The sequence below is a fragment of the Tenrec ecaudatus genome, chromosome 18, assembly GCF_050624435.1.
Source record: "Tenrec ecaudatus isolate mTenEca1 chromosome 18, mTenEca1.hap1, whole genome shotgun sequence".
Lineage (NCBI taxonomy): Eukaryota > Metazoa > Chordata > Mammalia > Afrosoricida > Tenrecidae > Tenrec > Tenrec ecaudatus.
Window position 1 is genome coordinate 70,391,266 of NC_134547.1, and position 16,509 is coordinate 70,407,774.

Below are 16,509 nucleotides of genomic sequence, written 5' to 3' on the forward strand. Positions count from 1 at the left end.
AGTCGGACTCGACTGGACTCGGTGAGGACCTTACCCACGGCCACACAGCTCGCAGGTGGAAGAGCTGAGACTCGCATTCAGGCCTTCCGGGTCCAGTTTCCGCGCGCTTACTGCGGGGTCCTAGCCTGCCTGCACACTCCTTCTTGGCTACGGGGGTAGGGGGGGGTGGGGCTACGCAGGGTCCAAGGTCTTTGCCACCTGCCACGAGCCACCACCGGCCGGCCCCGCCTCCCGATAGAAAGAAGGCTTCTGATTGGGCGGCGGCCGAGGGCGGGGCACCGCGGAGGGAGGGCGCGGGGGCGTCGCGGGGAAATGACGCAACGTCACCGCCTCTTAAAGGCTCCGGCCCCGCGCGCTGTGGAGGGCGCCGACGCGTTCCGGGGGCTTCCGCTAGTTCCAGCCTTGAGAGCCGGACCCGGCGGGCGGGAGGACAGGCGGCCGCGCGCGCAGGAGGTGTGGACGAGGCGCGCGCCGGACGCGGGTGGTGCGAGGGGTCCGGCCGGCTGAGGAGAAGGCGGCGCGCCGGGCCGGCGGCGGGCGCGATGGCCGAGGGCAGCGCAGTGTCCGACCCGCAGCACGCCGCGCGCCTGCTGCGAGCGCTCAGCTCTTTCCGCGAGGAGTCCCGCTTCTGCGACGCGCACCTGGTCCTCGACGGCGAGGAGATCCCGGTGCAGAAGAACATCCTGGCGGCCGCCAGCCCCTACATCAGGTGAGCAGCCGGCGGCCGGGCGGGGCCGCACGGCCCGGCCGGGCGAGGCGGGCGTGTCCCCGGCTCCCCGCACCCTGCACCCTGCCACCCGCCCAGACCTGGACCGCGACCACCGCCCCCAGCCCCTCGGACGCCGCCCGAGCCCGGGATCTGGACCGCGAGCAGGGCGGAGCCGCGCTGAGACGGCCCCCGCCCGGGCCCTGCCCGCGCTCCGGCCCGAGTTTGTGGGTGCTTTGCCTCCAGATCTCCGGCCGCGGCCGGGAGCACCCCTCCTCGCCGTCGCCCTCCTCCCGGGCTCAGGCCGAGGGACGCCCCCGTGGGCTGTGCAGTTGGACCCCTGAGTGTAACCCTGCTTGACAGTCCAGCGTGACGCGTGCCTTCCCTTTGGAAACTCCGCGTAAATGATCGTACAGACACGGCAATTAGAAGACGCCCCCCCTGCCTCCTTCCCCCGCCCCCACACCGTTCTCAGAGGGCGGCTCCAAAGCGGAGAAGGCCGAGAAAGGCGCATTTTCAAACCCTGACGGGAACAAAGTTTAACCTGATTGACCAGCTAACCAGGTTAATTAAAGGTTGATATGGCAGTGTTTGTACAAGTGTATCAGATTTTGCCGGGGACTTTTTGTATCGTTCCTTACAGCTACTTTCTTGCACACTGGGTTACTCTTTGAATTAAAAAAGAAAGAACGAAAAAAAGCCATAGAAAACTGTCCAGTAAGCTAGTTAAATATAGACTCGCGGTGAAGACTGTCACTAGAACTGACCGGCCAGACAAAAGCGAAATGATGGGGACTGGCTTCCTCTGCTGTGCCCTAGAAGCACTCCACCCAAAGGGCATTCTACGCACCACAGCAGATGTTTGTGCTAACTCAGAGGCAGTTCAAGCCGCCCTGCAACTTCTGGCTCTCTTGTCAACCCAGTCACACTATTCCTTGGTGGATTTAAAAGTGGGGAGAAAGTACACGCCCCCTTTCCACTGAGCTTTGCTCAAAGTGGGCAGCCCCGGGGCTTTGAACAATCAATGTCAAATTGCAGTCAGCAAACCAGTGGCTCCACGTAGTCTCCAAAGGGTTCCCTGTTTGAGAAAAGCTGAGGCAAAGCACTGTAGATGCATGGTTGCTGCGGGTCTTTAAATGGCATCTGGTTGGCTTAAAAAAAGGAAAAAACCAAAACACCTCACTGTCAGGGAGTCAATGCTGCTGACTCATAATGACCCTGTAGGACAGGGAAGAACTGCCCCTGTGAGTTTCCAAGACTGTGACTCCATGGGACTAGAAGGGCTCACCTTTGTCCCATGGCACTGGCTGGTGGTTTTGAACTGCTGGCCTTGCAGTTACCAGCCCAGAATTGCACATGGGTGGTCTCTGCTCCATCTTCTTTCTTTGTTCCATTTCCTCTGGAGCTCTCGGTTTGGTATCATGCCCTGCATCTGGTCCCAGCCAGCGTCAGCTCTAGGAGGCCAGGTCTTTTTCTGTGGCCCATTGCTGGGTCCCTAGAACCCAGGAAGAGGAGTGCCTCAGCCTACCACAGCAGATGGAATGTAGGTGTGAATTGGCTCAGCGAAATCTCCATATTCCACTGGAAAAGCCCACTTTGGCTCACAGCAACCCTGTAGTCCAGAGCAGAACTGCTCCCATCTTGATGGAAGCCAACTGCCACAGTTTCCTCCTGCGCACCTCTCACCTTTTGGTGAACAGCTGAGGGCTTAACTGCTGCGACACTTGGGCTCCGTTCATTGTGGCCCCTCATTGGACAGAGCCTTCAAGACCTGCCTTGTGCACTCAGCTTTGACTCTTCCGGCTGGGAGGTGTTGGGCAGTGACTTAATCTGGACTTAGATTTCTCCAGTCTGACAGATGAGGGATTAAATCCCAGCCCCATCCTTGGAAGAGAGCTGTCACAGATCTCGGTATGCCTGGCAGCTCTGTAAAAAGGGCTATGGGAGGGGATGTCACCACATGGGCTGCCCGCGTGTAGCAAGACTCATTAGTGGAGTGAAATGTTGCACGTTGATCATAACTCGCAGCAGTCCCGAGGCCGGCACAGGCCCGGGCAGCGAGCCCCGTTCCATGATGCGTGAGGGATCCATGAGTCGGAGCTGAGTCAGTAGCAGCCAACAGGTGTGAACGATTACTAATGGGGTAAGTCACTGCACCAGGAGGAGCCTCAGCGCTCCTCTGCGGTGTGCCTGTCACCTTGTGAGCTGGGAAGCAGGTTCCGGGAGCATGGGGGAGCAGCACTTCACCAGGAGCTTCCTGATTCTGGTGGTACCCATGATTCGGATCAGACGCCACGGGAGTGATGCTTGCTGCCCGGGAGCATGCAGTCAGTCTCTCAGTCTCTCTCTCTCTCTCTCTCTCTCTCTCTCTCTCTCTCTCTCTCTCTCTCTCTCTCTCTCTCTCTCTCTCTCTCTCTATCTCGTGTGTGTGTGTGTGTGTGTGTGTGTGTGAGAGAGAGAGAGAGAGAGAAAGGAGCACTGTCTCATGCTGCCTCATTTGGATGGTCATTTCAACACTCTTATGTAGGAGCAGGTCATCGCCAGCTGCCACTGAGTCAGCCATAACCGGTGGGCCCTCCTAGGAGTCCGAGGAGGGCTGCTGTAGGGTTTTCAGGCTGACTTCAGAAATAGATCACCAGGCCTTCTTCTGAGGTTCCTCTGGGGGAAGCAAGCCTTCCATGGCGTGATTAACTGCCACGCGGTTAACTCTTCACTCTCAGATATACTTGACATTTTACAGATAAACGTTTCCTTTTTTCCTCTTCCAGTTGTAAGTTTATTTACCTTCTGAAGTAAAATGTTCCTGAGGTCCTTTTAAAAAGATCACTGTCAAGCCTGCTTGGAAGTATTGGGCTGATCCGTGGTAACTTCTTGGAAACAAACTGGCAATGTTTCTATTGGGATAAAAACATATACAACAGAACATTTGCCATTTGAGCATTTCTGTGTGGCCCATTCAACGACATCTGTCATGCTGTGCGGTCACCACCACTGTTTCCAGATTTTTAAGACAAAATTATTTTCTGCTTTGTTTTGCTGAAACCAGGTGTTTTCAGTAATGGAAGGCATGCTGAGTGAATTTTTTTTGAGATAATAAATTTTGATATGCTTAGTGAGACACCTGTGTCCCAAGGGAACTGTTCTGTGGGGTTGGTGGAATGAGGCCCGTTTCTTCAGATTCACACTGTGAGGCAGGCCCCCGTCAAGTGACAGCATGCGCTCAAAGTGGGATACACCACAAGCCTGAACTCACTGCATTGGCGCCCACGCACAGCCCCCTGTAGGGCAGGGTAGAACTGCCCGGTGAGTTTTGAGTCTGTTACTTGTTATAGGAGTAGACAGCCCCATCCTTTCTTCCGCTGAGTGTCTGGTGGTTTTAAACTGCTGACCTTGAGATTAGCCACCCAGTGTATCACCACAAGGCCACAGGGATCCAAAAGTAGGATCACACCTTCTCAATGAACCCTAGGGTGGACACTATGCCCCAGGGTGGAGAGAGGGTTAAACAATAACTTCCCCTGCTCCCCTCCACTAGGGAGCTCGCATCTCTAGGCATTTGCCGGTACTGGATATTCCACACATTATTTATTCCTTTGTGTCTATCCTAGTACATCCATGGGGTAGCATGTGTGCAGACTCCTTTTCTCTTGATGGCTGAGTAATGTTCCATTGTACAGATAGGCCACATCTTGTTTGTCCCATCATCTGTGGGCCGTTCCGGTGGTTATGGAGAGTGCGACAGTGAACGCCGGTGGACAAGTACCTGCTTGCGTTCCACCTGTGGGGGATGCACCCAGGAGTGGAACTGGTGGCCGTGTGGTAATTTGGAGTGTAACTTTCTGAGGAACCGCTGAACGGTTTGTCACAGCAGCCATACCATTTCACAGCCCCAGCGGCAACGCACACCCAGGAGCCAGTGGCTTAGTGGTTTTCCACATCCCAGGCTTTTGTCATGTACTTGTTTTGTTTGTAAGGAACTTTAAAGATCGTGTAATAGCAAGATGGATTTGTGCATTCTAGAGGTTGATGTTTCTGGCCCCTCTGAAGCGTAAGCCTTTAGGCCTGTGGTGTCACTCACTACTGTATGAATTGAGTGTTCGGAAGTCTGTAATCTGTGAAGTTTTACAAAGCCCTGAGCTTTGTTTCCGGACTTCAGGTAGCCTCCTGAGCAGGCGAAAGCTGGGTGGCTTGGAAGCAGTGGCACGTGGTGCTGAGCCCTGGCAGCGGTGTGGGCTATGCACTGAACTGCCTTGCAGGAGGACGGGGAGGCGGTCTGCTCTCGCTTAAAGTCTTAGAAACCCACGAGGTAGTTCGACTCTGCCATACAGGCTCACTACGAGTCAGCATTGACGTGGTGGCAGTGAGTTTTGTGTGCTCAGCTATAAGGAGACAAGCCAACTGTGTCCCAGGAGGAGGAAAGGGCACCTCAAGTGGCTACCTGCTGCCTTGCCCAGGTTGACGTTGGCTCTGCGTGGCTTGGGTTCCAGTCTACCGTGGTAGAGCCGGTACCCCAGTCAAGTGAGTGGGGCGTGTGCAGTGTCTGGCTTGTGGTGCACAGCACAGTGATTTCCCACGACACCTAGTCTTTGCAGCGTGGTGACAGACAGCCAGATGAAAAAGAGCCATGAAGGGGGCCCCTGCTCTTGGAAAAATGGTGCGGACAGACTTGCTGAAGGAAGGGCTGCTCCATCTTTTGTGTGAAATAAGGCGTCTTATCTGTGGAGCCAGATAGGGTGAGGCAAGGGCCACCTGTGCTGAAAAGCCTTCATCACCTCTGAGGGGATGGGGAGCCCCTTTCTGCACAGTCCCTCTGGCTTGGTCTTGCTTTTACCTCCTAGTGGTAGTAACAGTCACCCCGAGTAGGAAGATTGTAAACACAAGGAAAAAGCCTGAAGACTTCAGGAGAAACCATGCTGGTCATCAGAGAAGAGGGCTGTCGTGTGGGGACCACATAGAGTGTGGACCACATAGAGCTGCTGCTGGAATGCAGGCAGGGCCTTCCGCAGTCTCTCTCAGCCCTGCTGCTTTCCCAGCATGCCCCACTCCCAGCTGTTCCCCACTCTGATTCTGGGGTGGTGCTTTTCCTGCTTGGTGGGGAGAATGAAACCTAATGTAAACTGACCAAGTGTAAGGGTGGTGGAATGGGGCTCAGCTTTGGCCACCTGGAGACCTTCTGGGAAGGCTCCCCGTGGCTGCTGGGAAACGGCTCTTTCTCGTGAGTATCTCCTAGCGGGGTGCTGACTGGGAAAGGACAGGAGGGCGACGGCTGTGTGCTCTGCACTCGTACCCAGACCCACAGCAAGCACTGAAGAGGAGGCTGGTGTCCTAGGAACCGCTCAAGAGTCGTGAGTGTTGCTTTCAGGCCTGGAGAATAAGGAAAAGAAGGGTTCCCGAGTGTTTGGGGTTCCAGGGAGCCAGATGACCATGTAAATGGTGACTTTTCCTCTTATTTTTGAGCATCACCTGGCGTGGTGGGTAGGGACAGTGAGCTTGAGCCCAGGGCAAGTGGCCCCAAGGACTGCCCAGACGTGCTTCCGCATCTGCGTCGAGGCTCATAGGCCGTGAACTGAGAAGGAAATGAACTGTGACCCCCCCCCCCCCCCTAGAACAGAGTACGGCCCTCCTGTGCCTGTCAGTGGGCGCCCTGGGGCCAGCCGTTGAGCCTTGAGCCCTGGTGGGGCTAATGGAGAGCTTGGCAGCTCGAACCCACCTGCCACTCTGTGGGAGAGGAGAGCTGGCAGTCATCCTGCTCTGGTGACAAACCCTACGGGGCAGTTCTCCTCCACCCTCCAAGGTGTCTATGGCCCGGCTCCTGGGCACGGACAGACACGATGATGTTTCTGTGTGTGTGCATGTGTGTGTGATGGGGTGGGTCTTCTCTGTCCTTGTGGCTTTCTGACTGTGTGGCATTGTTCATGTTGTTTGCTTCCTCTCCCCGCCTATCTGTCCCACAGGCCTCAGCTGCCTCGTCTGCTGTGTAACCCCAGCCTGTGGAGTTGTGTTGTAACAAGCATTTATTTAATGCTGTTCATCTGGGCTTGCTCCAAGGCCTAATTACTGACGAGCCTGTCCTGCCATTTAAATCTAAAACTTGACTCAGACCATGCCAACGAGAGGACTCAAGACTGTTAGGGTCTCTGTTGGGGGCCATGGAAACTGCCCCTGGCCTTTCCTGGGACGCCAGCCATGTGCCCAGGAGCTTTTCGCCCCGTCGTGCTGCGGTCTGCTAGGGCCCGGCTGCCAGGGCCCACACTCTCCGTCTCACCCGCCCCTGGTGCAGCCGGATTCCTTTGCAACCTGGCCCCTCACAGTCCTTGTTCCCAGGCCTGAGGACACGCCCCTGGGCTCCCTGGTGGTGAGGTGCCCCCTCTCGGTGTCCCCAGGGCATGTTGTCAGTTTAGCCCCTTGCCTGTCTTCAGGGGCCCTGGTCGCATGTGATGAAGTGCTTGTCCTCACACTGAAAGGTGGGCTTTGAGGAAGAAAGTTGCGGCAGTGGCTTCTTTGAATACAACAGCCTTGGATCCCTGGGGCAGTTCTGCTCTCTCTGTCCTATGGGTCCATCCAGGTGCTGAAACAGACTGTAGTGACGGCCGGGGGGGGGGGGGTGGGGGGAGAACCTGGTTCTGCGGCCAATGTCCCCAGAGCAGAGTCAGTCTTGATGGTATTTTGCTCTCTAATTTAGGCCTCCTTTTTGTTTTTCCTTTTTCATTCATGTGGCCATGAGTGCGTAGTTAGTCATGTGGAGGGTACTTAGTGGTGGTTTCAGCCCATTTGGACCCACGGCTCTGAACTTCTTCCTGAACCTGAATCTTTGAGTGTCCCCAGCATGGACTTGGCCTGGATTGTTTTCATCCACCTGCTATGAGTCATCTCTAATGACTACGTGGAGAGAAACCAGCTGCCCCGAAGGTCTTGCAATTTGATGGTTTAAGAGGGTTGTTTTTGTTTCATTTTGTGTTTTTCGGTATATTTGATTAAACCGGTGTCTGTTGCTCAACAGTGATCATAACGTCTCCTCCTTTCAGACTCTCACAGTGTGTTTGCCAGGCATTTCTGAACTGGAGCCCCTTGAAGGGTGCCACAGGCTTGTCATGGCAGCTCAGAGACACTGGCTTAGTTATCCAGGACAGCGTTTGCCGCTGCACTCTGATGGTGAAGAGGTTTTCAGAGGTTTCCAATGATGGCGGAGATCAATAGAACTCATGTTCAGACTGTGGGTCAGGCAAAAGGGAAGTGTGGGGGGTGTTAGGGTTCCTGCAGGGCCTTTTCTCTAAGAACAGAATGTCTTAGGCAGAAAACCTAGCTCCCGCGAAAGTCACTTGTCTACTTCATTTGTTTCCTCCCTTTGCCCGTTTGACAGCTGCTTGTCCTGTGTGTGTCTCCCCTCAGGCCCCTTCACTGTTCCTAAAGTACTCTGAATTCTAAAAGTGAGCGATTCCACTCAGCCGCTTTTCACACCCAAACGCTGGCTCCTTTGGCTGAGCATCCGGAGTCAAAGCCAACTGGCTCATTGCTGCAATGTCAGACCCTCCTCCTGATGTCAGAGTGGGCCCAATGGAGAGAGCATCATTAGGAGAGATGCTGCTGGCAGGGAGGTTCTCAGAAGCCATCAGCCCTCTGAGGGGACCATCTCCTGTAGCAAGGCTGGGATGATCAACTTGTAAATTTGAATTCTAGACTGGCGGGTGTGGGGGGAGTGTTGTGTGTCTGGTTGCAGTAGAGCCTTTGAAGATGCCTGCTGGGTTCTCTGTCGCCTAAGAGACTGACACTCAGAAAGGTCTGCACCTTGGTGGCCCAGGATATGGGGAAGTTCAGCCAGCTAACTCCCCAAGGACCTACAGCTGGAGTCTGAGTCAGACATCAGCTGATGAGTCTGGCACTTGGGTTTCTCCACCAGCTTGTCACCGGCGCTGGCAGAACCAATATGAAATACCGCCCCTGGTCACTATCTTGATGATAGAACTTGGTTTCCTCCTGTGTTCCTGAGAACATGAGAAAAATGGAATGTTGACAGGAAGTACAGTCTGATGGTGAGTTTTATTAGCTCCAGCTGTTAGCCTTCAAGCAGTAAAACCCTGAGAGCATCCGTGTTTAAAAGTGGGGCTGTTGACATGGAGCAGGGAGCCAATGGAGAGGTCTGTGGACTTGCCCCAATACCAACTACATGGATACCTACCCACCCACCCCCCAAGAAGAATTTATTTCAGAGCACAGCACTGAAGTTGCAGCTCAGGGAGAGGGACATGTCTGATCAGAGCACACAGGAGCAAATGAAGGGGGAGGAAGAGAGAGTGGAGCACATCCTGGCCCCACCAAGCCTTGACGATGAGATTCCCGCTTAGAGCAGCCAGCCCACAGAAGACCACATGGCCCCACTATGAGACACGACATCCCTCACTGACCCATAACCCTACAGGAGACAACACTGGAGAGATAGTGTGGGTGGGAATTCCACCCAATCTGATTCCACCACACCAAGGCAAAATATTAAGGGCATGGAACAGAACAGCAAGGGGAACAGAGCAATAAAATCCCCAGGGAATACCAAAAATAGACTTTGGGGCCAGGACTTGGTGCCCCAACAGACTCGACTGGAAAACACTCCTAAAGGCCAACAAACAGTCCTTAAACTAACTACAAGCTTTTCCTTTTTGTTGTTGTTGTGTTGTGTTTTGTTTTGTCATTGGTTTGTTGTTTTGTTTTCTTTTGTTGCTTGGTTTTGCTCTGTCTTGTTTTTGTGCATGTTATTATCTCCGCAGGTCTGGCTAAATATGATAGGCTGGATGAACAATCTGGAGGTGAAAACAACAGGACCGACAGTTCCAGGGGGACATGGGAGAGGGGGTGGGGGTGGGAAAGGAAATGGTATTAACAAATCCAGGGACAAGGGAACAACAAGTGATCCAAATGGGTGGTGAGGAGGGTATAGAAGGCCTGGTAGGGTGTGATCAAAGGTAATGTAACCGAGTTGAGCATGATAGTGGGACAAGAGGAAAGTCAAAGGAAATAGAGGAAAGAACTAGGAGGCAAAGGGCATTTATAGAGGTCTAAATAAAAGCATGTACATATGTAAATATATTGATGAGGGTATGGAAATAGATCAATGTGTATATATATATGTGTGTGTGTATATATATATATATATATATATATACATATATATATATATATATATATATATAGGTTTAGTATTAAGGTAGCAGGTGGACATTGGGCCTCAACTCAAGTATTCCCTCAATACAAGAATACTTTATTCTATTAAACTGGCCTTCCATGATGTTCACCTTCCCAACACAATCGCTGACAACAAAGCGGGTGCATAAGCAAATGTGGTGGAGAAAGTTGATGGAGCCCGGCTATCAAAAGATGTAGCGTCTGGGGTCTTAAAGACTTGAAGGTAAACAAGCAGCCAGCTAGCTAAGAAGCAACAAAGCCCACATGGAAGAAGCATACTAGCCTGTGTGATCATGAGGTGTCGAAGGGATCAGTTATCAGGGATCAAAGAACAAAAAATCATATCATTGTATGCTCACCTTCCTGATACGATTGCTGACGACAAATTGGTGCATAAGCAAATGTGGTGAAGAAAGCTGATGGTGCCCGGCTATCAAAAGATATAGTGTCTGGAGCCTTAAAGGCTTGAAGGTAAACAAGCGGCCATCTAGCTCAGAAGCAAATAAGCCCACATGGAAGAAGCACACCAGCCTTTGAGATCATGAGGTGTTTAAGGGATCAAGGATCAGGCGTCATCAGAACAAAAAATCATATCATTGTGAATGAGGGGGAGTGCGGAGTGGAGACCCAAAGCCCATCTGTAGACAATTGGACATCCCCTTACAGAAGCGTCACAGGGTAGAGACAAGCCAGTCAGGATGCAGTATAGCAAAGATGAAACATACAACTTTCCTCTAGTTCCTAAATGCTTCTTTCTCCCCCTCCCCCTACTATCATGATCCCATTTCTTCCTTAGAAGACTGGCTAGACCAGAGGATGTACATTGGTACAGATGGGAACTGGAAACACAGGGAATCCAGGGTGGATGATCCCTTTAGGACCAGTGGTAAGAGTGGTGATACCAGGAGGGTGGGTTGGAAAGGGGAAACCGATTACAGGGATCTACATATAACCTCCTCCCTGGGGATGGACAACAGAAAAATGGGTGAAGGGAGACGTTGGACAGGGAAAGATATGGCAAAATTACAATTTATAACTTATTAAGGGTTCATAAAGGAGTGGGGAGGGTGGGGGGAAATGAGCTGATGCCAAGGGCTTAAGTGGAGAGCAAATGTTTTGAGAATGATGAGGGCAATGAATGCGCACATGTGCTTTACACGATTGATGTATTATGGATTGTGATAAGAGTTGTATGAACCCCTAATAAAATGATTTTTTTAAGTGGGGCTGTTGAATAGTGAATATATGAAAGGGGTTTGAAAGGTGGGGCAGAAGGGGGGAAGGCCATTATCTTTTCATTTCATTTTTCCATTACATTTTACCCCTCCACCCCCATATGTATAGACCAGGGTCCTGAAACTTTTTTAACAGGCGCCCAGTTCACTGTCCCTCAGCCCCATTGGAGGACCAGACTATAGTTTAAAAAAAAACTGAACAAATTTCTATGCACACTGCACATAACTTATTCTGAAGTAAAAAAAACTAACGGGGCAAAAACACCTGGTGGGCCAATATGTGTCCTCAGCGGGCTGCATGTGGCCCGCGATCGTAGTTTGAGAACGCCTGGTATAGATCAATGAAATAGGCCCATTTTATGAAGTGAGTGTGTTAGTAGGTACAGAACTTAAATGTCTGGTTTTTGTGCCAGCTATTTTGTGATACCTTAATTATCTCGACTGCGAAGTATTTCTGTATCTTTTTAAGAACAGTTCTAAACATACTTTGATGCTTTGGGTTTTTATGTTAAGATGAATGGAAGGAAGTCTGAAGTCCTAGTAGCCCTAGTAACCAGTTGGCAATGCCTATGAATCGGTGATGTGATTGAGCTCAGAAATCTCTGTGGGGCCTTTGTCATTAAATTATTCAAGTCTTTTGGTCCCTAAGTGGGACTCTAAAGCCTCACATTTGCAATCAGGATAAGTGCCCACAGGAAATCATTAGAAGTTGACTTTCTTATTGTAAGTTTGATGAAGGTTGACGAACCAGTGTTACATCAGCGTCCACACACGTACTGCTGACAAGTCGAGAACCCTCGGCAAGCAGGGTCCGTCCTAGTGCTGTGTGTCGTTCCACAGATGGCACTGCTGACCGGCAGCATGCAGCATCCTCTAGCGTACTGCCCCACTTGGTTCATAGACGGTGCCTTTTCCCACACAAACACTAGGCTGGCAGCCATAGTCCAGAGACTGACTGCCCTTTGTGTGGCGGGTTGCTGGCTGGCTGATGTGCCTGGCCTCCTAAAAAAGAGCTGTGCCCTGTGTGAGCAAAGTGCCCAGCCATGCCCTCTGCCCTAGAATTCTAATCCTAGTGGTTGGCAACCGGGGTGGAGGGAGGAGTGCCGTGTGTGTGTGTGTGTGTGTGTGTGTGCATGTGTGCAAGCCTTCCAGCCTGCCGTGGGAGCTGGGACACGGGTGTGCTTCCTTTTTCGTAGTCTTTTATCCTTGATTGGAATGACTACTGTCACACGGCTACCACTGTATTCTTTGGGGAACGGTCATTACCACCTTAGCCTGTGGGATTGTGTCTATCAGTGATAAACAACTGTGCAAGAATGAACATTGTCTAAGATCAAAATGCAGGTGGGCTTCAAAAATTCCATTATCTTTCTATTTAATCTTTCCACAACTTTTTGAAGCCCCCTCGCTGTGTGTGATCACAAGGAGCTCTGCTGGCATAGAGGGTTACGTGCTGGCCTGCTTACTGCAAGGTGAGCAGTTTGAAACCCCCAGATGCTCCACAGGAGAAAGACGGGGTAGCAGCAACTCAATGGCAGTGAGCTTGGGTTTGGTGTCCGGTGTTTCCTCACAGATGCAGATCGTGGCAATTCATTCCCTAGCTGTCAAGCAGATGCCAGCTCACAGTGGCCCTGTAGGACAGAGTTGAACTGCTCCATGGGGTTTCTGAGGCTATGAACCTTTACAGAAACAGACAGCCTCCTCCTCCTGAGAATCAGTTGGTGAGTTTGAACTGCTGTCCTTTTGGTTAGCAGCCCAACATTTAGGGCTCCTTATTCTGAGCAAAGGGACCTTCTATATCATTATTGTTGACTGTTCAAAGCATCGATTACAGGCTTACTCATTTAGTCAACCAACCTGTACACAATCAATATGTAGTAACTATAACGAAGTACTGGATCCTGGGTGATGGTGCTGAGTGAGGCTGACTCACCTGCAAAACGCACTGCCCACCAGTCCATGCCGACCTGCAGTGACCCTGTAGGACAGAGTAGAACAGCCCCTGTGGGTTTCTGAGACTGTAACTCTTTTTTTTTTTAAACATTTTATTAGGGGCTCATCCAACTCCTATCACAACCCATACATATACATACATCAATTGTATAAAGCACATCTGTACATTCTTTGCCCTAATCATTTTCAAAGCATTTGCTCTCCACTTAAGCCCTTTGCATCAGGTCCTCTTTTTTTTCCCCTCCCTCCTCACTCCCCCCTCCCTCATGAGCCCTTGATAATTTATAGATTATTATTTTGTCATATCTTGCCCTATCCGGCGTCTCCCTTCACTCCCTTCTCTGTTGTCCGTCCCCCAGGGAGGAGGTCACATGTAGATCCTTGTAATCGGTTCCCCCTTTCCAACCCACTCACCCTCTACTCTCCAAGTATCGCCCCTCACACTCCTGGTCCTGAAGGGATCATCCACCCTGGATTCCCTGTGCCTCCAGCTCCTATATGCACCAGTGTACAACCTCTGCTCTATCCAGTCTTGCAAGGTAGAATTCGGATCATGGTAGTTGGGGGGTGGGGGGGAGGAAGCATCCAGGATCTGGGGGAAAGCTGTATTCTTCATCGGTGCTACATCGCACCCTGACTGACTCAACTCCTCCCCTAGACCCCTCTGTGAGGGGATCTCCAGTGGCCGACAAATGGGCTTTGGGTCTCCACTCTCCACTTCCCCCTTCATTCACTGTGGTATTTTTTTTTTTGAATGATGCCTTATACCTGATCCCTTTGGCACCTTGTGATCGCACAGGCTGATGTGCTTCTTCCATGTGGGCTTTGTTGCTTCTGAGCTAGATGGCCACTTGTTCACCTTCAAGCCTTTAAGACCCCGGGCACCATCAGCTTTCTTCACCACATTTCCTTATGCACCCGTTTGTCCTCGGCGATCGTATCATGGAAGAGACTGTAACTCTTTATGGGCGTAGAATGCTTCATCTCCCCTCCCCCCCAAGTAGCTGGTGGTTTCGAACTGCTGACCAGTGTGTAACCACTCTGCCACCAGGGCTCCCTAGGCTTACCTGCTGCCTACCATTTGCACATGTAGTCACTGGGCTCCCCCTGCATCAAAACCCAGACTGGGTACATGGCAGCTTCAGTCAGTCAGTCTGTTTTCTACCTCTCTGGACTTGGTGAGCGAAATATAAATAAAAGGGTAAGACTTTAAAATGACCTTTAATGTTCCCTTAAATTTCCAGTGCTGTCGTATTGTTGTGGCGGTGTCTGTATTATAAGGATGGAGAAAATATAAATGTTCTCTCTTCGTTGGGCCAGCGCTTCTGAAGGGCTGCCCTACAATGATTGGATCGGTCACTGTTCTCCGAGAAACCCAAGTAGACCTTTACTGAGGCACTTTTTCTTTAAGCAGAGCACACAGTTTCTTGACCAGAGGTCTCTAATTTGGTCATTCAGTCCCTTGATTTCCCTTGAGCTTCACATGCCAGTGCCACACTGAGAGTGACAGTGTCCAGGCGTCTGATTGGGTTGGCAGACTACAAAGAGAGCCTAATTACAGAGCGCCGTGAAGGAAGAGAACAGCCGGGGCGTGGTGGCTGCTGAGGACCAGGGGAAGGCAGCGCCGCTCTCCCAGCAAAGATCACTGGGATGGAGAGCTGAAGGACCAGGAGCCATGAGAAGACCTCCAGGTGGGGAACCAGAGGAGCTCGGCCTTAGAGGTAAAAACAGATGGAGCATGTGTAGGGAGCCCAAGACCACCAGCAAGAGAGGAGATGGGCTGTGAAGAGCAGCATACGGTAGGATTAGAGGGATGCACACACAGCCTAGCGTCATTAGGGATCCAGGTGGCAGCACCTTCCCAAAGACAAAGGTAAGATCTGGGTGGGGGAAGAAGGATGAATGGGAAGGAAACACAGGCAGGTGGCAAGAGTGACGTTACACTGATGGGGTTGCAGTGAACGAGATGAACCAGGGTGTGACTTCCTGAATGTAAAACTGATGTTCTCCTCGGGGAACCTTCATCTAACTCACTGAAAAGCACAGGGGTGCTCGCTTTGGCAGCACATATACTAAAATTGGAACGATACAGGGAAGATTAGCATGGCCCCTGCGCAAGGATGACACGCAAATTCGTGAAGCGTTCCATATTTTAAAAGAAAAAAAAAAAAGAAAAGCACAGGGGCTGGCGAGGGGCCGGCAGATTGGTGCTGTCCTTCACTTTTGGGGAACTGGGGCACAACCACAATGGGAACCAGCATGGCCATCCCTTTAAGTTGGAAATAAAAGAACCATGTGCCCAGCAGCTCCAGCCCCGGAATATGTCCTAGAGAGGAAAGAGCTGGGGCAGGAGTAGAGGGTTCCCATGGCAAAGGGCAAAAACAACCAGCTCCCTGAGTGACCTAGAGGAGCGTCCCCACAGTGGATTATAATCCAACACTAATCCCGTAGAGTGACAGATTCACCAGACGTTTCCCAACATGAATGGACCTGCAGAACATTGTGCTGAGTGAAGTAAATCATTCACAAAAGGGCATATATTGTATGAAACCACTATTGTAAAAGCCAAGAGAAGATTTATATGCAGGAAGAAACATTCTTCAATGGTTACCCAGATGGGCAGGGCAGGGACTAGCAAGCTAGTCACTAGCTAGATAGTAGCATGTGCTGCTTTGGATAAAGGGAACGACAATACAGGGGACGGGACGGCAGAGAGCAGGTCATACAGCACGACCCAGGAAAAGGAAAACACTGGAAGGGAGGTGTGCAAGAGGCAAAGCCGACCATGGGGAAGTATTATTCCAGACACAATTGTACAATCACAGTCACAGTCTGGGGGGGTATCCAAGGGAGAGTATGCACTGAGCAGTTGGAGATGAGCGCTGGGTGTCCACCCACACACATAGACTTGACCAAGGATGTCTCTGCATGCACAGCTGCACGAGCTGTAAAGATACCCAGGTACACAGTAGCGAGAATGCAACGCTCTGCACGCTGCTTATCCATAACCAGACTCCTTGAGGGCTGGAGTCACTGCGTGTGAGGGCTCAGGCCTGTCGTCTCAGTGGACATCCATGAGATGATGCTACGAGAGAGACCTCTTGGTAGGGAAGGCCATCATGCTTGGTACGTGTAGCAGAGGACAGCGAAACTGAGGAAGATGGATCGATGCACTGGCTGCAACAATAGGCCCAGGCATTGGAATATGAGTGCAGAAGGCACAGGCCCAGACTTGGTTTCCATCTGTTGTGCAGAGGAGGGTAGCTGTGGGTCAGAACCAACTCCACGGCACCCAACAACTAGAGTCCATAAAAACCAGACACACTGGTCTGAAAGAAGCTGGAGGAACCCCTGAACCTAGCACCCTAAGATGAACTTCTGACTTGAAGCTCAAGCCCTTGGAGAGCGCCTCTCAGGCAAGTACCTAGATGGGCCTGTCAA

General features: G+C 51.5%; 1 protein-coding gene and 1 non-coding gene across 2 annotated transcripts in view; both read left to right on the forward strand.

The window, feature by feature from the left end:
* Positions 1-367: 367 nt before the first annotated feature.
* GAN (gigaxonin) overlaps positions 368-16,509 on the forward strand; it is a 49,008-nt gene continuing 32,866 nt past the window's right edge. Inside the window, exon 1 of the mRNA XM_075536802.1 lies at positions 368-709. Within this exon, the coding sequence (XP_075392917.1) occupies positions 543-709 (167 nt within the window). The 5' untranslated portion in view covers positions 368-542. The remainder of the gene's footprint in view (positions 710-16,509) is intronic.
* LOC142432819 (U6 spliceosomal RNA) lies at positions 15,117-15,223 on the forward strand. Its single transcript, XR_012780924.1, has one exon. It is a non-coding gene; the product is annotated as a U6 spliceosomal RNA (small nuclear RNA).